Consider the following 24,882-nt stretch of genomic DNA (forward strand, 5'->3'; position numbering starts at 1 on the left):
GCTCGAATTTGAATGTTGACAAGCAGAGTCGACGAGCGGCAGGACGGGAACTGGTGACTGAAGCATCCTTTTATTTCTCTTCCCCCGAGTCAGAGCCCTTCAAAAGAGTGCAGATAGCCTTTTTTCGCTTGGAGGCCGTGCCATGTCCTGGGCTTTGGTATGTATGTGAATTCGCCGCAGCCTGAGAGGTGTGCTCGGCCAGTTGAGGTCGGGAGGTTGATGATGAACCGTCCCTTTCAGACGCCACCCTCTGTAGCAGGAAAGGAAGTGCTCGAGACACCGCCAGGTTCCTTCGGGACACCGACGCTAAACTCGGTCGCCTCGTTCCCCAAGCCTGATTAGTTAAACAGGCGCCGGTCTGGAACGGCTCCAAGATATCTGCTTGCAAAGCTTGGACATCATTCCTCACGCTTTGACTCTGCAAACTAGTCCAGTTCCATCTTAGCAGCTGTGTCCCCAGCATGTTCGTGGTGTCTTTAAGACGAATGCAACTCGGATCTCAGATCACGTCTGATCCCCCAACCTTCAAAACACAGAGTTCTGGGGCCACGGAAATTCGTCAAGCTGAGCGGGCCCTTGCCGGGCGACTGGAGAAGGTGGCGTCGAGCTACGAACCTACTTCTGCCAAGCCAAAGCGCTGGAATCCAATCTCATGCCTCGATCCCCAGCGTTTGAATGACCGGGCCGTTCTCTGGAAGTGAAGACCTGATTCTCAACCGAAGAACTGATCTAGGTCTGCCGGTTTGTGAATCCGGTGCTGGAAACGAGAAGGTGACTTTCGTCAGAACAGGACTTCAGACTTTGAGCCGTGTTGAGTGTGTTCAGGACGCCGCGCTAACTCGATTGAAAAGGATTCCAGGCCGCCTTTGACACCGTTGAACTCAATCGACATCCCTAGTCCTCGGGTAACAAGCGAACTGAAAGGTTATGGCAGAACTGCAATCTGATTCCCCACAGTCCGAGAGAAAAGGTTTCAGAGACGGTTGAGCCCGCTAGCAGGCTGATAATTTCGAGGCCTGTGTTTCGGCTTGGTCAGAATATCATCTTGGAGAACGGAGTATCAAGCCAAGATCATCATTCCACGGAGTTCCATAGTGACAACTCATTCTCTGCAACATGCACTCCGTAACCAATCTGATACTCAAACACGAACAGAAGCAGGTTCATCAATCTTCTGGTTCAAATATCAACGATATAACTAATCAACACAGCTCTTGTGCGAGTTGTCTTGTTGATTAAAATAAGTAATGCAGGGGGTTAATAAGACTATTAATATTGTACGGTACATGAAAGATAGGCAAATATTTTCAATTTTACAAAATGGCACTTCATGAATGCATCACTATTCTCATCCCTGCAAAGGGCCGTTCCTCGCCGCCGTTCTGATAAGAGCAGCCAAGGCCAAGCTCCTGCATGACAAAGTTCCCAGGCCAGTAACTACTCCCTCAGTCTCCAGGGCCATGCTTCACATATCCGCCAGATCGAAAGGTTTAATACCTGCTTTCTTTGGCATACTCCTTCAACGTCCGACCACATGGATGTTTTAAGCCTTTGCATCACCACTGAAGCGCCGAGCGTCTAGAACGAAGCAATCTACCAACATGTTCAACTATCTTTCTCTCGGTTTCAATGTGCCTCTATGAGCCTATTCCAAGATGGTTGACATGTCGTAGCCGCACCCATCTATCATCTCCAGGTACTGACTCAGAAAGACCGAAAGGATTCTCTAGCAAGCAAATAATAGCATAGCGAGTGGGACAGCGAGAGGGATGAAGAAAGAATGCCATATCTTCCCTCTTGGCCCTTGTGGTGGAAGCCTGCAGTTTATATGTTGTGGTCCTTGGTGGATCAACATTGTTCCGATTCCGTTTGCTAGCGGGAGGTCAGCTTGTTAGGTAGTCAACGAGGGACGGACTGGTCTTTGTCTGCTTGATTCAACACTCACAATTCAACCACAGTTACTTGTTAATCTTAGCTGAGAAGTAGCCTGCAAAGTACAAATCTCATCTGGTCAGCTGCCCCGTCGCTAGGGTACTGGTTTCTGGTTGTGAGAGGCCGATACTTTGCTGCAAGTGGCTGTTGCACCTACCGGGCTGTTAGATTTGGCCTACAGAGTGATTTTGTGTAGTATTTCGCTTGGGACTTTGTTTACAAGTCCTATTAGGGCTATCATTCCCGATGGCGGCACCTCTCGATACAAAAAGCAGCGTTCCCCAGAATATCGCTGCTGGAAGCCCGGAGGATATCAAGAAATTTGATCCTGATATGGCTTCTGATGGCTGTGACTCTGAGAGGAGGCTCGTTTCAGCTCTAGCGCAGTTACAGGAACTGGACGCAAAGGCAAGTTATAGCTGACTTCCTTTGCCTTTACTGTTATATTTTCATTGTTAACGCTTTGTTAGATACAAAAACTGCGAACTCTTGTGCCAACGCGCTTATGGTCTCCCTTGGCTCCCATAATTGCAGGAAGAAAAGGAGATGACCGTTTTTCAGGCCCCAAATCTCCACAGGAACTGTTCGATCAATTGAGCCAAACTACGCGCGAAGGACATCAAGAAATTGAGGCCTTCAAAGCTGCGTGGCGAAGTCCAGAAACGCAGGCTGCTTTTGACCGAGCTAAAGAAAAGCTGAAGGAAAGCGACGGAAACTATCCTCAAACTACTGGAACATGGGAGCGAGATTACGGCGCGATATTGACCCGATTTGACACAGAAAAGAGGTTGAAGGATGAGGAACAGAGAAACGAACAGGAGGAAGAAGAGAAGAAACTACTCGCGTCTACCAACAGTGAGTGGAAAAAGATTGTCGAGTCTTTTGCGGCAAACAAGGCCTCTGGCTTGGCCGTTAAAAATATACAATGCGTTGAGAATACCCCCCGGTTTACCTTGTTGCTACAAGCTATATCTATGTGCTTTTTGGTTCAGCAAGTCAACGATTCGACTGGCCAACGAGTGGAAGAATGGAACGTTACACTGGAGTCACGATTACATGCAACGAAGCTCGAGCATGGTATATTTAACTGCATCCAATCTCGAGACAGGAAATGGGACCTAGCATATCTTTTGGTAGGGTTTGAATGGCCTCCCCTTATTCGACAAGCCTAATTAACCGCGTACTCTTGTAGAATCTTATTTCTTCCTATTCCAATATCAAAACTGCGCCATGCACCGGTTGCAGTCGTTTACTTGATCGCAGCGCTCAGCTACCAGTGATACGAAATCCCCAGAAGGCAGCGTCTTTAGATGTGGGGAGTTCGCTCACATGGGAGCCGTACCATCCTAGCTGTGTTGGAGGATAATAGCATGCGCGCGCTAGACAACCCCGACTTTTGCCAGCAAAAATATAATCACATCATCCAATGCCCCAAATTAGGATGCAGAAACCGGTCTCCTTGTGCATTCCAAAACATTAACGGCTGTTCGATGCCGCCCATTCCCTCGTCCTCCGGATACACCACATAACTCCAAGTAGCGGCATCAGGGACTTTATATGTTCTCGTCCTGAAATCATATCTTTGCAATCCACGGTCGCAGCATTTGAAGAGCGGTGGGAGCGTCGGATCGTCGTCTGGAACGCCATACACGTCTTGCCATCGAGCCCAACGCGGTGTTTTGGGGCTCGCGTTTGGCCCATCGATATTACCGACGAATATATCCGGACCTTTGCCCCGTAAAACGTCCTTGAAGCGTTGCCCAAAAGGCCATTTTAGAGGTTTTCCAGGCAGGGGATCTTTAGGCCAGATGAAGCCTTTCTGTCGTGGCATATCAGCTGCGTTTGGATTTCGTTCTGATTCCGAGGGTGGAGAAACGGGCTATCGATCGCTCTGTTGAGTATATCACGAAAAATCCGAAAAATCGGGAATACGGGCAGCAGAGCAGCAGAGCAGCGACCTCAACATCTTTTTGTACTCTAGTTATCCCATATTGCAAACATCTCTTTCCACCTCTAGGTTTTGCATTCCTTTTTTGTTTGATTTCAAGCAATCAGCTCCCCAGCCTATGATCTGCTTCTCACCCCTTGTGTAGATCGGCATTTCTTAAAATCATTAAAAAGAACTGACCACATGTACGAATGCTCATTTTGTCAACCTTCGTCACACCAATATGTAAGTAGATCAAACGACATGACGCAAATTAGTATCTTTTTGCGGTTGGGCTGCAGAATGGATTGAGATGGGCATGCTGGCCGGTATCTGGACGCAAACAATGTGATCTCTACTCCAGGCAAGGCTGCTTGCTGCTGCTCCAGACACATCAGCCTACTATTTGAGTGCGAAGATTACACTGCTTTAAGAAAATCACCATGACAAGAATTCCATTTCCATTTTAGATCATTCACTTGAGAGAATCAGATCCTCTCAATAAAAATGAAGCTGCTCAGCAGCCAGGGGCAAAGGCGCTCTGTCACAGTTTATGGTCAATACAATTAACTAGTTCCCTGGGCAGCCAAGGGAAGAGAGGGGAGGTTACAGTTCTTTTACATGAGGTAAAGTCATTTGCTGAAATAGCACTGGCATACTCCGTATATCTAAATGCCTTATCCACCGTCTAGTCTTCTTTTGACGACAACAGCTGCATAACCCAACCATCGAACCCCCTTTTCTAGCTTCATCCGGGCTGTAAACCCTCCTTCTTCCCCCCATGCTAGCCAGAACAATGATCTAACACCTTGATAGATCATGAATCCAGAGCCGTCGACCGAAACCTTCATTCTCGTCCTCCCCGTCCGCCTATGCACTCGTCCTTCCCCCAGGTTATTATGGCCCGAAGACTCCCGCAGCCTTGGGTGGTATAGTCATCCGTGAGGGTACAAATATAAGGCTTCTGATTAAGGTGAGAAAGCGGATTTTCTTCTGCCCTTTATTATCTACGTGCATCAACCGCGAGCTTTCATGCATCCGTGCAGATATCCTTCTCATTATTATCATATCGTTGTGTCAATTAACCGTGAACGAGCCACATCAAGGCAGGCCACAGAATTTACTCCATCTTCCCTCCCAAAAGTCTCCCAAGACCATGAACCCACACTTTGCCCGCGCATCCCTTGCAGAAGACGTCCCTAGCATGGCTCGTGTAAAACACCCATTGTATGGCCTTTGTCGCGGTGTTGTCGATGTTGATATTGAGAACGTCTGAATCCTTTATCTCGCTCGGGTCCTTCATTGTGACGAAATTGCAGTACCTGCCAGATGCAATGTGACCGATCCATAGGTCCACACGTTCGAGATCGAAAAGATCCCTCGGAATCGTTTGTGCGCGCCTGCTTGTCCACACGATCTTCCTCCATCGGTCTGCTTCCGACGGCGCGCCATTGGACCACAGATATGCCACTGATAGTGACTTGATTAGGGTTTCTGGTATCGCTACTTGTATGATTGCGATCTCTGCAATGGGAACCTTGTACCTCAGCCACGTCGCATACCGGTCGGCAGTCTCTTTCTGTGGGGTCCAGGATGCAAGGCGAGTATACCCGCTAAAATCCCCTGGAGCACTGGACATTGGATTCAAGTTAAGATATGATGGGTCGGTATTGGTGAATTCTTCCGCGCTAGATCGACTACATGCCCTCCAGATCATCGTACATCGGTCGAGAGCGAGCGGAGCCCCCTGGGCGGTTGATGCGGGAGCGGGAGCGGATGCAGACTCCTCCTTGTAAGACGGTTGGTGGCCGGATATCTTTTTGATGTGTTGGCGTCTTGCCAGCTCCATCTTTAATTGTTCATCCAAATCCCTGTAGCGCTTGGTACGCAAATTTCGATAGCTTCAATGAGCCAGTGCTTGCAGGAAGGGTCGCGCGCAAATCTTCAAACTCAGGCATCATTATTGAAGAGCGTAAGGACGCATTGATTCCTATGCGCTTCATCGCTTCCTCCCAATCGTCGGACAGCGAGTCGATATCACGGACACCTGTATGTTCGATCTGGAATCTGGCATAATCTAGAAACTCGGTATCAGGAGCATCGTCATCCTCCGGTGCATGAACGAAGCTCTTCCACATTTTGGTAGCTGTATCGGTGTCGAAACCGATGAGCTCGTATGTTTCAAGACTCTTTAACGCGACATCCGGTGACACAACATGGATGTGAGGCCCCATTTGATCCATGGCTTCAAGAATATAACTAAGTGAAGACGAGGGATGGAAGAAGAGGATATTTAAGGACAATCCTAAGAGAAAACACGCGTTCAGAGCTTCGAGTCTTCAGAACGTGAAGTGAGAGAAAGCAAAAGAGGGTTTATTGAGGAAGGAAGCTCCTTCATAGCCCTAGCAGTATAAACAAGCTAGTCTCCCAGGGGAGAACACAACAGTCCATGAGCTCAAGATGACAGCAAAATCTGATATCATCATGATGGTGCGTGGTACTCAGAGCCATCACAAGGAACTTCTCCTGTAGATCCATGAAATCCTTTAGGCAGTCATATTAGCCAGCTTCTGTTCCTTGGTAAGACTGAAACTTCTAGTAAACTTCCAGCCTTTTGAATATAAAAAGAAACATCAGCCATTCATCACTCGAGAACAGTGATGATATTACGGAGTTGGCGCATTTTCGGGCGTTCGCGGGCTTGAGTTTAGGGGTGATCTTGCGGGGGAGTTGGTCTCTGCAGCCCTACAAGTCAAGGACCGCTAAGCAGCGCCGAAGGCTTGGGAGAGGCCCCTATATGAAGGACCAAAACATATGGCGGCGACCTGCGTACATCGTCGACCTTTTGGGGAGGTTGAGCCTTGAGCCTTGAGGTCGTCATGGTCTCTCGGGCCGAGAATTCCGTCGGGCCAAATGACTTGAATCTCGCAACCTGGGATGAGTTTGAGCCCCAACAACTTCGACGAAATCCTAAGAACAGGTGCTTTGAACTTGGGCCCAAACTCCACAGGCACTGGTACAACAAGGTCAACCCCAACATGACGAGCATAGCTTACCGTAACATGGCGGCCTTGGGCTGATAGGCTACGACCCCGAAAGCCTGAACTTGCAACCATCAGTTCATTGGGAGAAGTGCCCTTGTTCGAGCTATCCGCCGCGCAGCTGAGATCGATGATATCTACACAGCGGCGTGTATTGGCAAGGTTGATATTCTGACAGCTTGTTGACGGCGGAGACACGCATGCCTCCCCTGCAAGGCGGTACACAAAATGGCCACTGGGTTCTGTGGCCTCAAGGGCGCCTTCTTCACCGCAATTCGGGATCATATTGCATATCTATAGTTGTGTGAAGAGCAAACATACTAGCTATGGAAGAATGAATTTCCTGCCTTTTCAACAATGTGCAAAGAGACAAAAAGGAGACCACTGAGCCGAGAAATCCAGGTAACTCCACCGCGAATGTGAGACAAAATCGCCAGCCAAACATGCTTTCCAGAACATTCCAAAGACAAATCGAGGGGTAAATAATTATTAAGAAAGCAGTGCAATAGATAGCAAGAGAGCAGCCTCTCTGGATTGCACAGATCTGCAGAGAGTATCACAGCCAGAAAGTTGCAATAGAATGATACAATTGCACAAGCAAAATGCAAAATGACATCAGCTCAAAAGGATCAGTTGAAAAGAGGAGTATTACATATGTGGAGATATATCATCGACAAAGAATGGAATTATAAAGGGGAAAGTGGAAATTTTCTTTGCGGCAAGCAGAAACGGGGGCGGGTTAAGCAAATAGCCCAAAGCCACTGGCAAACCAACCGAAAGAGCAAATAGTGATTGCAATCATGCCAAACATAAAGAAAAGCGCTTGCTGCTGAGTTCCAGATAAGGCACCGTTATCAAGACATGTTACACATTCAGATTCTATAGTCAAGGTTAGTATCGAATCGCACCCGCTGGATGGGCAAAACATACTACTTAAAGGCGTATATGGCTGAGGCGAGTATACTCCAAATTTGAGGCCTTGGCCTCCCAAACGGCCTGGACCAGGGAGATCCGAGGGTCCAACTTCGACATCATAGACAAGGAGAGTGTATATTTCCGTCAATAGAGGCACATCTTCCGTCTTGTATTTGCTCGTGTCCCAAGTCACGATACCGGTTTCTTGCATGCTTTGATTTGCTGCAATTGTGTAGTAGTGCTTGTTCTTCGTGCAGTACGCAACCACATCGATAGCAGAAGGGGTAACTTTGACGGAAGTATAGTTCCAGGCGAATGTTGCAAAGTCACCTATCTTTACGTACGTGCTATCTGCGGTGGGCGCCGGAGTTATCATCTTGATACCTCCAGGTGGAGAGCGCGGATCCACGGATGTGACTCTGGATTTAGTGGTCCTTGTTCCCGTACTTTTGGTGTTGGTGCCAGTTTTTGAGGCATCATCTGTGCCAGTTTCGGTGGAATCAGCTGTCTCGGTATCGGATGGGTCCGCTGTGTTGGTCGTTCTCGTAGGTCTACTCGACTCTGTATTATCTGTGATCGTTTCTGATATCAAGTTAGAGCTATGAGGGCTCATAGGCGAATTTGCGTGGCACTATAAAAGACTCACCTGAATCCTGTCGTTTAACAAAGCCATTATTCAAACGTCTTCTTTCCGGAGGATAAGAGGCTGCAACGGACGATGCCAGCACGAGCAGCGAGCATATTATTAAAATAAAGCTGAAGGTTCGCATTTTGTGAGACAACTTCGCAAATCGCCTAATTAACGGCGAAACTAAGTAATCGTAGCACTCTTTCTAACAATATTTCGGCTCGCACTCCCTCGCTGATTATCCAAAAGATAGGTCTCGCTAGAACTCTCCGGCTAACTGGGTGTGGAATCAGGTGTATGAAAATTCTCCCAATCGAGGATTCCGAGAATCTACCGTCTCAGCCAAAACCAAAATGGAGCGTAGAACCAGTAGTATCAAAAAGGCTGCAATGCTTCCGGCCTCGCTGGAGTGTTCGATAGAGGGGGGCGAACGGGCGGTCGACCTTGAGGACTCGAAGTGATCTAACGAGCGAATGAAATAATGGGAAATGCCGCAAAACAGTTTCCTCTTGACCTCAAAATAACCTTCTCTTTTTCCAAACGAATGTTCTCAGCAGGAAGCGAGCGAAGAGCTGAGGGTGCGAGTTGTCCGTTCCTGAAGCGAAAAAGATTGAAGTCGACGATTATCGTCACGGGTGAGACATCAACGTCCATTACAGTACGATACGTCCTCATTGGCTACAGGATGTGTAATTTACAGGTACGTGACACGAGCAGGCTAGATTCCCCTAATTTTAGCACCCTGATTGTTTCACTTCTTCTCCCACTCCCTTCAGACTCGGAACTGCTCGATCTTCTCGGTTTTCGTTGCCATTGCTGCCAGATGTCCAGCGGTTCTACTCTTTCAAATGCCCATTCCGTGGCTTGGGTCTTGCGACTCGTGATCTTTCACAGGCGAACTTGGCTTTGGATATACTCGACCCTCAGCGTCGTCGGCGAACAGGACCGGGCTGAACTACTGTCGCCATCGCGCCCCCAGTAAAGTTGAGGGAACTCATGCGGCCCGTCACAAACTAATTGGGAGGAACTGTTAACCTTTTGAAATGTTTTGTGAGATGGGACTAACGCTCACCGAGCCACCCGCCAGGTTCGACCTCGTTATCGCCTTGCCACACAAGCTGGCCGTCTTGAATGGCAAATCCACCAGTAGAGTGATCGGCCATCATTCGCACAGTTGACAATTCTAGTTCCCCATTGTGAGCCGCTGAACCTTGTCCCTCAAGCGCCGGGGGAGACGACTCACCCGTCTTCGGCTGTGGAATTATCACCAAACCCCAGCGCAACTCCGACTGGACTTGGAACATCTGATCTGTTCCGTCCAAGTACCCGCGGCTAGCTCTGTCTGGGTCTGGAACGAAAACCGCATCGGAGATACCAGCGTAGATGTGATATGGGGATAGATAGAGACCCTCCGAATTGCGGATGTGGTATAGTCTCGCTCCCGGAGGCGCCGGCACAGCTAGGGAGAGGATGGGCAAGAGAAAGAAAAGAACGAGCTGGGCAATCATGTTGGCATTGGCAACTTGGAATTGACGAAAGCAACAAGGATTGAAAGACGGTGCTTAAGTGAGTGAGTAGCTTGTCCAGAGAGGAAGTCGTCGTCGAAGGTGGTGGCCACGCTGCTTTTATATCAAGCATTTGCCATATCTCCCTCACCCCAGATTTAAAGGTGCTGGACACTGGCTCAAAGCTACTTTTGAAGCGTATCTGTGGAGTACTCTATACTTACCATGACGTATTAGATCCTACGTGCGGTTATGTAGAGCAACAAAATCGTTTAGGACTATCCGTGGGATACATTGAGAAAGTTGCACAGTATCTTGATTTCCAACGTTCTCAACTCAATATTTCACCTGTTTGTTAGGTAATTATAACTTTGAAGCCACTCCAAAGAACTAATAAACTCCGCAGATGAGTGGTTATCGCCTATAAAAAATTCTTATTTCTGTGAATACTCGGGTTTTAGCACCCATTTGCCCCTGGCTTGACTCCCGGTCTTCTCCAACACCGCAATGGTCCTCAGCATTTCCTTGAATTCGGCAGTTGCCCTCGGCGAATCGCAGAATCTGTTGAAATGGTCCACTAACATTTGCGTATATACTGCACCTCCCTGTGCAATAATATAGTCTCGAATCATCGCCATGAAATCCTTACCCCGGGGGCTGTTAGCACCCGATCGAACGGGGCTATTTCTCCCCGACGACGATTGATGTCCAACAGCACGGTTGGTCAAGTTCGCAATGATGCTGGCTGACGATGGGCCACCAACCGTTCTACGTGGTCCATTTCCGCCTGCGTAGACGGGCACAGTTCCTAGAGGGGCATTTCTCTCCTCTGGCCGGCCCGCCGTGCCAAATTGACCGGTCCAGGTAGGTGTGCCCACCGGTACGGTTCTAGCGACTTTTTGTGCCTTAAGGAGCTCTTCGGCGGCTTGTGCAGCGACGCGCTTGGCTTCTGCTTCGATGATTTTAGGGTCAGCTTTGACGCCGCGCTTTCTACCGCCGATAATTTGTTCGTGCTCAATTGCAGAGTGAACGCCAGAGCGGGCGAATATGGTTTCCATCAGGCGTGAATCCGAACTCGATGCGGGTGCGGCTTTGGTTGCAGCGTCAGTTCCGGCTGGTGTGCTGGTTTCTGACTCATATTTCTCGAGGGATGTTACTCCGGCGACTCTACTGATTTTATCCTCTTCTTGTTCTGTTTGTACTGGCTGGGGCTTCTCAGCAGCTTTGGCGCTATCATTGCCCTCATTGAATGTGACATCAGCATCTTGAAACAGCCTGCTGGTTTCGGTTGGGCCATCATTCCCCAGGGTAAACAAATCATGAAGGTCGCTCATCTGAAAGGTTTGCCGCTGCTTAGGGTCTTTTAAGATTTTATTCGTCAGGAACTGTTTGAAGATCTGCCGGTGATATATTTTCTCTTCAATGGTCCCGGCTGTCATCAGCCGGTATATGGTCACTTCGCGCTTCTGACCCAGTCTCCAGGCCCGTTCTCGCGCTTGTAAATCAGTAGAAGGGTTCCAATCTGGATCATAAATGATGACCCTATCCGCACCCGTTAAATTGACTCCAAGTCCTCCGACCTTTGTAGTTAACAAGAAGACATGGATGTCCGGGTCAGTATTGAACTCGTCAACAATACTCTGACGGATTTTGATAGGAGTATTGCCATCCATTCGTCGATAGTTGAAGCCAGGCAACGATTTCATGAATTTCTCCAGGATATCCAACATAATCCGATGCTGAGCAAAGAGAAGCGTTTTATGCCCGGTTTCTTTCCACAATTCAATCAAGGATTTGACAACCTGCATTTTGCCAGATTTGACTCCACTTCCATAATTGTAGTCAGATTTTTGGGACAGAGTTCTGTGTTCAGGGAGATCAGGATGATTGCAAATTTTGCGGAGGATGTCGACCCCATACAAGACATCTCTCCGTCCTCGCATTATCGACGCCATTTCATTAGATCCGAGAAACGCTTCATAAGCGGCTCGCTGAACTCTTGTCAGTTTGCAAAAGAGTACTTGCTCTGTTTTCTTCGGCAAATCCGCTGCAACATCGATTTTGAACCGCTGGAGCAGATAGGGGCTGATTGCATCCTTTAGAGTCTCAGCGCATTTCGCCGCAGTTTGTACTTGCAAGTTGGAGGCATTGGCATATCCTCCGGTCCGGATGGGGAACTCGAACTGATTTCGGAAATTTACCAATGTACCCAATCTCATTGGAAAGACAAAGTCAAACAACGACCAAAGTTCGGTCAAATTGTTTTGCATTGGCGTTCCAGAGAGTATAAGGCGGTGAGCTGTTCGTAATTCTTTACAATGTATTGTTATGGCTGTATCTGGATTGCGTATCTTGTGTCCTTCGTCAAGGATCGCGCAGCTCCAATCGACAGGAATTAAAAGCGATGCATACGTCTGCAAACCTGCATAAGTCGTAATAAGGACGTGGCCGTCTTCTAAAACGCGCTTCAATATGCGTCTTGCCCCCTTTTGTCCCCCTGGCAACCGTGTTGGCCGGTCTGGTTCCCAGATTTCCGACATCAATCTGTCTTCTGCATAGCTTTCTTTCTTGATATTTACCATACCGCTACCCGAAGTATGCAATATTGAAACACGGAGCGGAGGCCACCATCGGTGAAATTCGTTTACCCATTGCTTCATCACGGTTGGGGGGCAAACAACAATTACGGGACCGGTGAGCTTTTTGCTGTAGTGGAGCCCAGCAAGGAAGGCAATGACCTGGATTGTTTTTCCAAGGCCCATTTCGTCTCCGATGATCCCACCGACACGTTGTTGATGTAGTTCCCAGAGCCACTGAACCCCTGTTTTCTGATAGTCAAAAAGATAAGGGTAGATGTCTCCTGGGATTCGATACCCATTATCAAGCATCGTATCGGCAACCTTTGGGTGTGGTAGAAACCATTCTTCGGGTGCTGCATTGTCTTCATCTGTTGTCTGAGCCGTCCCTTCGTGACCAATTCCAGCCCGATTTCGAGCTTCAGATCTTCGGGAAACCCAATCATGCAGTCTCGACTGGTATACTTGTTCGTTGCCATCATCAACCCCTTGGAAATCCACCATACCCGTTGACCTACTTTTATGGCTTTTGCGTTTCGATTTAGGTTTCGTTGTCGACATATCTGATGACTCTTCCCCTTCTTCTTCGCTGGATTCTACCACAGCTTCTCCTGGATCAACGTACTCATCGTCAGATACTGGCGCCGGCTGTTTAGCAGTCTGCGGCCCCGATCTCTCGATTCTAAAATCACTGCGATCCGCGGGTACCCGATTAACGAGTCGTCGACGCTTTTGTGGGCGAGATTCCGTGGAATCATGGCTGTCAGTATCACTTGGTTCGCCGTAATCAAATCCTGGACGTAAAAGGTGTCTATGAGAAGTAAACTTCTGGCTATTGAGATCTTCAAGGGCGAGCTCTTCGTCCTTCTCTTCTTCCGCATCAACAAGAGCATCCTGCAAGGCGGTTGATGGGCCTCGACGGTCGTCTCCGAATTTCGAGAAAGGTGTAATCTTTCCTGTCCGAATGAGGTAATCTCGTCTGGATTCGTTTGGCAATCTTCCAGTTTCCGATGCCTCAGCGGCACCTTCAACTCCTTGCCATCTTTCATCAATCCGCTGCTGTATCTGCTCGAGGTCTAGCTCAAGTGCGGATATTTTTGATTCCAGATTTTGAAGTTCGGCGGTGATACGAACCCTAGCAGTCGTGCCAATAGGTTGGGAAAGACGCTGGTGGAGCCGAAGAATATGTGCTTCAACCTTTCTGAAGGTCGTCATTAGCATGATACAGAGCCTCCATGAAGGGATGCCAGGGCATACGCTTTTTCGTTTTTTGTGCGGTCCAGTCGCCTTTGATCTCTCTCGTTAGCCTGCTCGGTGAGAAGCCTGTCCGCCTACGCATCATTATCCATGTTAGCTCTAGCTATAGGGTCTTGGATTTGAGAGTATGACGCACCTGGCGACCAATGTCTCTTTCTAGATCATTTTGGTCTCGGACAGCTGCATCAAGCGCCCTGAGTCGGCTGGACTCGTCTGGCATTGGAAGCGGTTCCTGGCCATTTTCTTCCAACCCACCATTCTCCCGTTCTGTTATTAATGGGGTTCCGGAGATATCAGACTCAATGGTCACCTGAGGTTCATTTCCCGCCATGGCTTGGATATGAGCAGGGTGTACGGAGTAGAAGCAAAAATACGCCAACCACCTCCTTCCTTTAGCATTCCGGAAAAACACAAAGCAACATGCAGTTCATTTACTTGGGCTTATTTAGATTCCAAGGACGGATTAACAAGATAGTATCTGCTGAATCTTTTCAAACTCAGCGGAAACTCCAGTGTGGCAAGTCACAGATTCCCAAGGGTTAAACAGAGGATGGTCACCATGGCTAATTTCCATAGCTCGGAGATCCTTTAGGGACTTTCTCTCATAACTGAGAACGGATTGAAATTCTCTGTAGCCCTCAAGTGATGTTTCGATCGCTCAACCAACTGGAGGCAACCGGAGCGCGTTTTGGATGGAAGCCTAGGTACCGTGACAGGCCACACTAGTCCATTTGAAGTAAAATTGAAGGTCGCGCATTAGTCAGCCAACTGAACAAGTCAATCCCATTCCTTCGACGCCATCCGCAATCAATGTAAAGTCGCTTTGGCCTTGATATGGCTGTTGTTGATGATGAGGACCCTGGATGGCATAGTTACCGACTTGAGTGTCTAAAATTGTCCCAGGGAAGAGACTTGCTCAACGAATTGGTTCTAAAAATGCCAACATAATATGAACTGACTCGATTGTTACATTCTTGGTCTTTGGAAATGCATCCGACTCGAGCGAAAGATTACAAGGATATTTATTAATAGCAAATATGTTGACAGAAGTGACTCTCGCAAGCGAAGTTGATGGACGGGTATAATAGTCATTGCGTTCCAGGCAACAAATTCCGAGCCGGAAATGGATTGTGAATAACAACATGCAAAAGCACCAGAGTCTTCAATTCTTTTGTGATGTGCTCATGTTGGTTCTCCCGTTCTAGGCCTTGCGCCCGCTGATATCAAATAGATAAATGCCATGTTGGAATCTCCTGCAACATGTCTGGAGCCGAATGATATTTCTGCTGCTAGCATTCCTGCCACTAAGATGTGTTGGTCCCCAAATTTGATTTAGGGTCCACTGATGTTCTGCTGGATAACTCTCAGCCTACTGGCACTCAGCTTGTTATGTGCAAAGCATAGTGCGGCTGAAGAAAGATGACTTACTCCAAAGTGGCCTTCACCAGTAAAGAGCTGTCAACAAAAACAATCAAAATACAAGAAATGCGTATCAGCCAGATCAAATCCGATCTGCTGCAGGCAAGCAATATGGATTTGCTTCACATTGCTGGTTAAATCATTGCCTGAGGCCTCCAACCCCTCATTGGGTAAAGTTAGCCTACTCCTTTAGGGTAATAATAGTTTAGGCAGATGAAAAGTAGTAAATAACTTATATCAAGCCATAATCTAGCAGAGCTCCCTTTTCCAATTCAATCTGCTCACGTACTTGTTGCTGTTAACTCATCAACTCTGTTGTTTGGTGTGACAGCGTCTTGGACTGATTCGACTGTTCAGCAAAACCTTGGCTCTCCCTCTCCCACTCAGCACAGGATGACCTAAACCATCACTGGCAGCAGCCAAGTTGGTTTCACTTTTATCGACTTCTAGCAGCCCTCCCATCAACCTGCCTGGGTTTTTATCCCGGGGTTTCTTTCTCGTGAGTTGTGAGTCTCGTCGTTCGGTCCCACATACCTCGCCCGCCTCTCCGCTTTGGTGTTTACCCAGCTACCGCGAGATATCGGGGGGTGGTACCTAGGCTGTTCAAAGGAGGCCTGAGTTTGCGACACATTTCCAACCGAAAAGATTCTCTGGATGGAATCTCGTTGCTGATCAAGCCCAATTGCGGTTTCCTTCCCATAGCAGTCATCCTGTTCGACCCCTCCACATCGATGATGAGCGTTTCCTGGGCACATTCTGTCTAGCACCTCGCCCTATCCAGGTATGGTCACCGGCACCATATCTCTTCCCCCCTCGAATTATTTCCTCCCGTAGTCCTCTCACTACGTTTATCATCGGATTGCATGGTGATAACTATCGAAATCATCGAACTTCGGCGTTGACCAACATCTAGCACTCGACTTGCGCCACCACCGAGGTGCCATTGCCTCGAGCTCGACGTATACCACTCGCCGGATTACAGAAATTCTCTGGGTGAATCATGGATCCGCAGTGGCCCGCTTACACCGATTCAACAGGAAACAGAGCAGCCAACCAATTTGGGAATGGTCATCCGTCGCAAATGGCTCCGAAGTATCCAGCTCCTGGGCCTGGAGGCCAGGTGCAACAACCACAAGCTCCGTTAGGCTACTCCTATGAGACGTATCAAAGTCCCACCGCTACAAATCCTCCACCTTTACCTTCCAACGCCAAATCTATCTCTATGACATCGTCACCTTCCGCAACCCCGCTTACGCGGGAGTTTGTCGACCTTGACACCCCGATGGAAGACGCAGATCCTTACAATCGATCTAAATATCCTGTCAGGTCTAGTCAGCAAAGTCGTCCCTCTTCGCAATTCTTATCGAGCGAAGAATCCTCAATAGCGAGGAAATATTCGCCTATGCACATCACGTCGCCAGTAGCGCCCTATAATGCTAGTCCAAACGCTTTCGCAATACGCTTTCCCCGCAGGTAACTCGAGCTCAAGACCATCTCCCACGAGGACAAATACCTACACTGGGCCGTCTCAAACCTACCAATCTCCGCCATGTAAGTTTAGACTCCCTTTCCCTGATGTTAGACAGAATAGTACTGACTTACTGGATTTACTAGCTGGTGCACCTTCAAGACCGCAAGCTCCGCGATTACCCCCAATACAGTCAACGGATATGAGCCTTGAACAGTTTTACCCGCAGAACGCCACGCTTCAGCTTCATACCGCTTTTTCTCAAAACCAAAAGACCCAGCCAACACATCTGAACCAGTCGACCTCTGTCCCAGAGACCCCTGTTAGAAGAGGGCCGGTGCCGAGGTTTCAAAAGATCAAATCAACACAAGAGCTGAAGCCGAAAATAGCTGCCCAGCCCGCCCTGCGTCGTGCGAACCCGGAAGGCGGTTTCATTAGCGTAGGTTCTCTTGATTGTGTACCTTCGTTCTATCTTCTAAGTTATAGTAGCCCCTACAAGCCCTTACAACTCATTTACCAGCCACGTACCGGATATGTAACCCGACCTTCAAATACGAGTCCTCGAGGAACCCACGTCGAGTATTAACCAAGCCCAGTAAAGGAACCAAAAATGATGGGTACGATAATGATGACAGCGATTATATCCTATATGTAAATGATATTCTGGGAAGTGAGGAGGGGAATCACAAGTGAGTATCCACGCAAGATGAAGCACGTAACAACTATTAACACTTTCTCAGGAACCGGTACCTAATTCTGGATGTGCTTGGACAGGGAACATTTGGTCAAGTCGTTAAGTGCCAGAACTTAAAAACACAAGAAGTAGTAGCTGTCAAGGTTGTAAAGAACCGAACGGCGTACTTTAACCAGAGCATGATGGAAGTCTCAGTTCTTGACCTGGTAGGTTCACTTAATCCAATGTCTTGGAGATACGCTAACACATCACAGATTAATAGTAAGCTGGACAAAAATGATGACCATCATCTTTTGCGGCTGAAAGATACTTTTATTCACCGGCAGCATCTATGCTTGGTTTTCGAGCTTCTCAGTGTGAACCTGTATGAACTGATCAAGCAGAATCAATTTCGTGGGCTTAGTACAACACTGGTCCGTGTTTTTGCTCAACAGCTTCTAAATGGATTGGCTTTACTCAACAAAGCCCGCTTAATCCATTGTGATTTGAAGCCGGAGAACATTCTGCTCAAAAAGTATGTTAATCCTGCCGGAACTGTTTACCTTTTTATGTGCTGATATTTTGTCCCTACCTGCAGTCTTGAGAGCCCGATCATAAAAATCATAGATTTCGGATCTGCTTGCGATGAAAGGCAGACTGTGTATACATATATCCAGTCTCGGTTCTACCGCTCGCCTGAAGTCTTGTTGGGCCTGCCGTAAGTATCCAACATGCACTATCAATAGGCAGGCTCTGTTAACAATAATCTTAGATATTCATCCGCCATCGATATGTGGTCGCTGGGTTGTATCGTTGTTGAACTTTTCCTTGGCTTGCCATTATTCCCCGGATCTTCCGAGTATAACCAGGTGTCCAGAATAGTGGAAATGCTAGGCATGCCACCAACTTGGATGATCGAAATGGGAAAGCAAGCTGGTGATTTCTTCGAAAAGACCCAAGACGAGTTCGGGAGACGGAGTTATAGGCTCAAAAGTCTAGAACAGTACTCGCGAGAACATAACACCAAAGAACAGCCTAGCAAACGGTATTTCCAGTCGAACAATCTGAGCGAGATCATTCGTAACTATGCAATGCCTAGGAAGAACATGAAACAAGCAGAGATTGATAGAGGTAATCCCCTTGCCTTGCATTCTATAATTCTTTGTCCATTGCTTACTTTTATCTTCAGAATTAAACAACCGAGTTGCGTTCACTGATTTTGTTCGCGGGTTATTGACAATCAACCCCTTGGAAAGATGGTCCCCGCAACAAGCAAAACTGCATCCGTTCATAACCCAACAAAAGTTCACTCAACCATTTGTGCCACCAATGAACCTGAAATCATCAGTGGTTAATAAATCCGTTGCACCCGGTGTCCAGCAACAACAACAAGCCGAAGCTGCCAGCAAACAACGTGCGGTCCAGGAAGCCCAAGCCCAAGCCCAAGCACAGGTTCAAGCTCAGTCCGCCGCGCAGTCTGCATATGCAATGCAGATGGGCCAATATAACCCAGCTACTCACAGCCAACCGCCACCAGTGTACAACAATATATACAGTGGTCACCAACAAGGGGCTCCTCTACCATATCCAGCCCAACAATCGGGATACGGTCATCAAATGGGAATGATGCAAACCCCTACGCATATCCCACAACAATCATATGGAGCCTCGCAAAGCCTTTACGCTCAAGCGACAACGCGGGCTGGCCGACAAAGAGCTTCCACCATGGATCAGCAACAGAGTGGCATCCCTCCCGCAATTCAACGGGTTGCTAGTCACTTGGATCCGAACGCGCCTATTCGCCTACAACCTAGCCCTGCATACTATCCTCCACCGGCAGACGGCTATCCCGAAGGAACTACGTCAGGAAATAGGCGAAGAGGGAGCCGTGTAGGTGGGTCGCAAGGTCGGAACCGGGATTTCATCCGCAACCTTGAGGATGGTGCACTTGGAGACGGGTTTATGGCCCAAAATCAATGGCGCTGATATCGATCGATAGAATCTGCCGCTGTACAATGCGCCCATGTATCCTTTCAGAGGTACATTGCCGTTTCTACTGCTGACGGAATTCTTCAGGGGGTTTCAAATGAAGTGGGCATCAAATTGTTTTGCCCTGCTTTTTGTTCTATATATACATGTATTCAGGCCATCGAAGCACCTGGTGACAGCGTCCGCAATTACAGCGGTTAGTGTTGCTGGAACAATTTTCACAGAAAGAGCAATGAGCCTAACAACCCTTGGAAAAGATTCCCATGTGAAGAGAGGGATTGGACTTCTCATGAAACCGGAATGACAGGGCTTGGATTCGGATTTTGGTTGGATGACGCTTTGGATTCTTGTTGTTAAAGAATGATATGACGACCGCTGATTCTTCAAAGAGTGATGCAAAGCTTTTTTTATTGTTCATCGGACATATACATTTTTCGTTTTGGCTTCGCTGTTTTATTTCCTCAAGCATAGCGTTGGCGTGGGTATATATGATTTCACATACACCGTTTGGAAACAGTTTCGGCCATTGAGTTATGATTATTGTTGAATATTGTTCCCGGTGGCTTCCCTGTAGAATATGTTTCTGACATTGAAATTGAAGATGAAGTCCAATAGGAGTTCCAACGGTTTGTTGGCGAGGCGATGATATCGAGGCCATAGAGTTTGCGCTTTTCCCATTCCGGCTAGTCGCATTCGCTTAGATTTTTGGTGAACGATTGAGTCAAGTTTCGCCTCCAAGTCAACCCCAGCGATTTTCTTTCAGAGGGTTTTTTGAGAGCTCATCGACCTTTGGCCGCCTTAGTACAACTTGTTCGGCATCCACGAAATCTATCGGAGAACAATCTAGGGCACTCTCTTCACCATGTCTCGATTTTTCCACGGCGGAAGCGATAGCGAGAGCAGTTCCTCTGATGAGGAGGAGCTCTACTCCGATCGCGAGGAGGAAGAAGTCTCCGATGAAGAGGAGAGTTCTAGCGAAGAAGAGTCTTCGGAGGAGGAAAGCAGCTCTGACGATGAGGGTCAAAAAACAGGCGCGGAAAAATTCTTGAGGGATGTTTCCGACAGCGAGGAGAGCGAGGAAGAAGACAAAGTGACAATCGTCAAGAGTGCGAAGGACAAGAGATTAGAGGAATTGGAGGGGACGATGAAGTTGATTGATAATGCTGAAAAGATCAATGACTGGGCCGTGATTTCAACAGGTCTGACGCTCGATTGTTTTGCGACGTAAAGTTCGTCGTGGGAAAACAGTGATGCTAACTAATATGTATGTGCAGAGTTTGATAAACTGAATCGACAAGTTGCAAAGATCGCTCAATCGGGACCGACACCTAAGTTGTATATCAAGGCTATTGCCGATTTGGAGGACTTCTTGAACGAGACCATTGCCAAGCAAAAGACCAGCACGAAAAAGATGAATGCAAGCAACGCAAAGGGTCTAAATGCTGTCAAACAGCGTATCAAGAAGAACAACAAAGATTACACCACTGAAATTGACAAGTACCGAGAAAACAAGGACGAATATCTCGAGGAAGATGAAATGCAAGAAACCGTCGTCGTCGAAAAGAAGCCTCGGGCTGTACGAGTTGAAGATACGCTGGCTGTTAGTGACGAGGGCTTCTCAACCGTTGGCCGTGGCGGACGAACACTTCAGTACACACCGGAAAGCATTCTTAAACATTTGAGGGTGATAGTGGAGTCCAGAGGAAAGAAGAACACCGATCGTGTTGAGCAGATTAAGATTATGGAGAAGCTTCTCGAAGTTGCCTCGACACCGTACCATACTATCCGAATTCTTTTGACCTTGGTTTCCACTCGCTTCGATCTCACTACGTCCTCAATCTCTAACTACATGCCAACTGAACAGTGGAAGCTTGCTGAGCAAGAAATTTTGAGATTAATTTCCACGTTAGAAGAGCATCCACAGTTCGTCGTGGTTGAAGGTGCCGAAGAGTGGGAAGACGATGAGAAGATCCCCCAACTTGCCCCTGGCGAGACCCTCAAGGTCCCAGGTAGCATTGTCTCATCCATTGAGAGATTAGATGACGAACTGATTCGATCCTTGCAACACATCGATCCCCATACCGCCGAATATATCGAAAGGCTGGGTGACGAGCAACTCCTTTACAACAATATTGTTCGGGCACTCCTTTACGTGGAAAATCTGAATCAGACCGAGAAATCCGAATCTCGCCAGGAAAGTGTGAACAGAATTTTGATGAGACGACTAGAGCACTTATACTTCAAGCCATCTCAAGTGGTCACCATTTTGGAGGAAAACACATGGAAGGGTCTTCCCGAAACACTTAATTCTTCCATCACTAGCCGGGATATGAAGTCGAACGTTTCAAATTTGGTGCAAACTATCTGCAACTACTTGTTCCAGTACAGTGACGGAATTATCAGAGCACGCGCTATGCTTTGCCAGATTTACTTCCTTGCACTCCATGACAATTATCACCGTGCCCGTGATCTGATGCTGATGTCTCATCTTACTGAAAACATTGCCAACTTTGATGTCAGCACTCAAATCTTATTCAACCGAACCCTTGTTCAGATCGGGCTCTGCGCATTCCGCGCTGGATTGATATACGAAGCTCAAAACACGCTTTCAGACGTTTGCGGAAGTGGTCGACAGAAGGAGTTGTTGGCACAAGGCATCATTTTGCAACGATATTCCTCGGTGTCGCCGGAGCAAGAGAAACTTGAGCGTCAACGCCAGCTTCCTTTCCATATGCACATCAACTTGGAACTCCTGGAATGCATCTACTTAACTAGCAGTATGTTCTTGGAAGTCCCGTTGATGGCCCAGACTTCATCATCGCCTGAGATGAAGCGACGTATTATTTCCAAGACTTTCCGAAGGATGTTAGATTATAACGAACGTCAAGTCTTCACTGGCCCACCTGAGAATACGCGTGATGGTGTCATTATGAGCGCTAAATTCCTTGCAGCTGGTGACTGGAAAAAAGCGTCAGAAACCCTCAACTCCATCAAGATTTGGGATCTGATGGCCCAACCTGACAAGATCAAGGAAATGCTTGCCCAGCAAATTCAAGAGGAAGGTCTTCGCACCTACCTCTTCACCTACGCACCGTTTTACGACACCCTCTCCATCGCCACCCTTTCAAACATGTTCGACCTCCCCGAAAAGAAAATATCTGCCATCATCAGCCGTATGATCTCACACGAGGAGCTAGCAGCAGCGCTAGACCAAGTCAACGATGCCATCGTCTTCCGAAAGGGCGTCGAGCTTTCAAGGCTGCAAAGTCAAATCGTCACTTTGGCCGACAAATCGATGTCGCTGCTTGAGGCCAACGAGAAAACGCTTGAACAGCGAACGCAAGGCATGGCCAACGCCTTCCAACGCGACCAGGGCCAAGGTGGTCGCGGAGGTAGAGGTCAAGGTCGTGGTGGACGAGGAGGCGGCGGTGGTCGCCCGCCCATTGGTGGACAGCAGCGTAGACCAGGTGGCCAGCAATTCAGCGGGGGTGCTTTAGGAGGAGCCATCAAGGCATAAAATTCGTCTTTTGGGGTTGCGGTACCAATATGAAGTTATGCTGTCTCTTATGATTCCGTTGTCATCTTGATTTCCTAACCTCTCTTTTGTTGATGTAAGGTCACTACTACTTTTAACTGGGGTCTAAAGTCTGTGTTTTTTTTCATCTTCTGGGCATGTGCTATCACAGGGCATGTTATGCCTTGTTCTGGGAGGTGTGGATGAATGATAAATTGCTTCATGAAATTTGCTTTTTCTATGACTCTTTAGAATGCCAGTCTTGCTGCCTCTATGAATATGCGATTGGTAGAGAAAGAAATGTGATAATGGCTATGCTAAGTAAGACACTTAGATTTCAACTTTGGAGACTATCGTATATACGCTAGGTGGGATGACAAGACATCAGCCCGGCGTATGTGGCTTATAGCTGATCCGGTAGCTTATGGAACCATTCGCACCGATACTTCCGGGCCTTGCCATCGGCAGGGAGACTCTGACAACGTTCCTGTCTCTCTTATCCAGGGACTGGGCCCAGGATCGCCATGGGGTTGTCCTTGCTCAACGAGCTCCGCTTCCTCTCACACGCATATACACGAAGAGGTGTATCCCGCCAAAGCTCGACGTCTCATGAACGCACGTTGGCGATTCGGATAGCTATCTGTCGCTTTAGAGAATCAGATATTGCTAGAGTATAGCCACATAGTCCAACTTATTTCCACAAGCGGTAGATGCTGGAGAAGGCTCGCTGTAACCACCTCGGTATGCTGAATTATTTGCATCATAACTTCCACTATTCAAGAAGCATCGTCGAGCAGATTCTGTGGCGACCAATATTCTTTCTCCTCGGGGCACTGGGCATCAAGCCATACCAACCCATCGGTAAGAAGATCGTCGATAACGGTCTGAGCTCGTGCCTTTTCCCATTTTAGATTAAGTTGTAGCATGGAAACGGTTACAAAGCCGAGAAGCTGGATGACTTCGAGCACGGTGGCTTGATCTGTGTTGAGTTCCTTGGGAACTGAGCGCACGAACTGCTTGCTTCCCACTTTGACGATTGAGAAGCCGGAGCCCAGAGGTTCTAGGGACTTGACAGCGCGGAGTACATCATCTCTAGAAGTGAGTGAGGGACGGTTAGTTCCCAGTTTCCCATTCTCACGATAGGGGGGGAAGCTCTCTGGAAAGCCTACTCGGAAACCTGCAACCCACCGCCAATGGCCTTTCCTCGAGCCACCCGACTCCGACATTCCTCCACACTGATCAACCCACCGTTTTCCGCCCTGGTCTCCCTACACAGCTCCACGACCCTCCCCGCAACCTCGAAGTAGAAATCATTCACGTCCCCTCCCAGCACCTGCGTCCAAAAGCTCCCCCCGCCTTCAGCCCACCCCGAAACCAGCCCCCGCTTGCCTTTTCCTTTCACATTACTTGCGGCAAGAGGGTCGACTCCAATCGCATGGCACATGCGCGCAAATTCAGCACGGAATGTCGAGTTCGATTTGATTGTCTCGCCATGCTCGAGTGCGAAGGTGTGCAGTAAGGACTGGAAAACGGAGAGCTGGGTTTGGAGGGATGTTAGGTGGGTTGAGCGTAGGTTGGCTCCATGGTTGGCGTACGACTGGGTAGTTTGGGAGCGATGTGCGAAAGCTCCAAGACCAACGCCGCGGCGAGCAGACATTTGAATGGTTGTTGCAGTTGATGAAAGCCTTAAGGGTCCTTGCGGCTTGAGCAGAGCTCATCGCCTGGCTTGCACCACCTCTACAAATCCATCATCTGATTGGTCAGTCATTAGTTAACTAGTTAATGCCCAACTAACTATCTAACTAGCTAACCCTCCTAACCGCCCTTAACCTCCCTCCATCTTCCTATCTACTCTACAACATGAAGCTATTCCCAGGTCAATTCTCATGTATCAGCATACATTATTCTTAATTTATATAATAGAAGCTTTGGCTTCTTAGCAACAATCATTATTTCAAGGTCTCATATCACCAGAGCCTCGAAGCCGCCGACTATATCCTGTTCCAGATTGCTGCAAGCCTCGCGGGAAAGATTATGA

At 48.1% G+C, this 24,882-nt stretch overlaps 9 protein-coding genes across 9 annotated transcripts; 4 read left to right on the top strand and 5 right to left on the bottom strand.

The window, feature by feature from the left end:
• Nucleotides 1-142: 142 nt before the first annotated feature.
• Nucleotides 143-701, top strand: UREG_02197 (uncharacterized protein; the record flags this gene model as incomplete). Its single annotated transcript, XM_002542635.1, has 2 exons — nt 143-161; nt 430-701. The coding sequence occupies 2 exons, from the start codon at nt 143-145 to the stop codon at nt 699-701; spliced, it is 291 nt and encodes a 96-aa protein (XP_002542681.1).
• Nucleotides 702-2,178: 1,477 nt separating this feature from the next.
• UREG_02198 (uncharacterized protein) lies at nt 2,179-3,019 on the top strand (the record flags this gene model as incomplete). The annotated part of the gene is made up of 3 exons (XM_002542636.1): nt 2,179-2,344; nt 2,467-2,787; nt 2,925-3,019. The coding sequence occupies 3 exons, from the start codon at nt 2,179-2,181 to the stop codon at nt 3,017-3,019; spliced, it is 582 nt and encodes a 193-aa protein (XP_002542682.1).
• A 179-nt stretch (nt 3,020-3,198) lies between these two features.
• On the bottom strand, nt 3,199-3,763 carry UREG_02199 (uncharacterized protein; the record flags this gene model as incomplete). The annotated part of the gene is made up of 2 exons (XM_002542637.1): nt 3,199-3,282; nt 3,455-3,763. 2 exons carry the CDS (start codon nt 3,761-3,763, stop codon nt 3,199-3,201), a joined length of 393 nt encoding a protein of 130 aa, XP_002542683.1.
• Nucleotides 3,764-4,979: 1,216 nt separating this feature from the next.
• Nucleotides 4,980-6,102, bottom strand: UREG_02200 (uncharacterized protein; the record flags this gene model as incomplete). The annotated part of the gene is made up of 2 exons (XM_002542638.1): nt 4,980-5,694; nt 5,747-6,102. 2 exons carry the CDS (start codon nt 6,100-6,102, stop codon nt 4,980-4,982), a joined length of 1,071 nt encoding a protein of 356 aa, XP_002542684.1.
• A 1,537-nt stretch (nt 6,103-7,639) lies between these two features.
• UREG_02201 (uncharacterized protein) lies at nt 7,640-8,585 on the bottom strand (the record flags this gene model as incomplete). The annotated part of the gene is made up of 3 exons (XM_002542639.1): nt 7,640-7,779; nt 7,831-8,397; nt 8,462-8,585. 3 exons carry the CDS (start codon nt 8,583-8,585, stop codon nt 7,640-7,642), a joined length of 831 nt encoding a protein of 276 aa, XP_002542685.1.
• Nucleotides 8,586-10,382: 1,797 nt separating this feature from the next.
• On the bottom strand, nt 10,383-14,112 carry UREG_02202 (uncharacterized protein; the record flags this gene model as incomplete). Its single annotated transcript, XM_002542640.1, has 3 exons — nt 10,383-13,725; nt 13,782-13,855; nt 13,918-14,112. 3 exons carry the CDS (start codon nt 14,110-14,112, stop codon nt 10,383-10,385), a joined length of 3,612 nt encoding a protein of 1,203 aa, XP_002542686.1.
• A 2,088-nt stretch (nt 14,113-16,200) lies between these two features.
• UREG_02203 (protein kinase YAK1) lies at nt 16,201-19,327 on the top strand (the record flags this gene model as incomplete). Its single annotated transcript, XM_002542641.1, has 9 exons — nt 16,201-16,526; nt 16,690-16,751; nt 16,815-17,107; nt 17,158-17,357; nt 17,409-17,568; nt 17,617-17,876; nt 17,940-18,059; nt 18,114-18,472; nt 18,531-19,327. 9 exons carry the CDS (start codon nt 16,201-16,203, stop codon nt 19,325-19,327), a joined length of 2,577 nt encoding a protein of 858 aa, XP_002542687.1.
• An 865-nt stretch (nt 19,328-20,192) lies between these two features.
• UREG_02204 (uncharacterized protein) lies at nt 20,193-22,847 on the top strand (the record flags this gene model as incomplete). The annotated part of the gene is made up of 2 exons (XM_002542642.1): nt 20,193-20,529; nt 20,605-22,847. The coding sequence occupies 2 exons, from the start codon at nt 20,193-20,195 to the stop codon at nt 22,845-22,847; spliced, it is 2,580 nt and encodes an 859-aa protein (XP_002542688.1).
• Nucleotides 22,848-23,620: 773 nt separating this feature from the next.
• UREG_02205 (uncharacterized protein) lies at nt 23,621-24,501 on the bottom strand (the record flags this gene model as incomplete). The annotated part of the gene is made up of 2 exons (XM_002542643.1): nt 23,621-23,936; nt 24,014-24,501. The coding sequence occupies 2 exons, from the start codon at nt 24,499-24,501 to the stop codon at nt 23,621-23,623; spliced, it is 804 nt and encodes a 267-aa protein (XP_002542689.1).
• Between the last annotated feature and the right edge of the window lie 381 nt (nt 24,502-24,882).

Source organism: Uncinocarpus reesii, genomic scaffold, assembly GCF_000003515.1.
Source record: "Uncinocarpus reesii 1704 scaffold_1 genomic scaffold, whole genome shotgun sequence".
Classification (NCBI taxonomy): domain Eukaryota; kingdom Fungi; phylum Ascomycota; class Eurotiomycetes; order Onygenales; family Onygenaceae; genus Uncinocarpus; species Uncinocarpus reesii.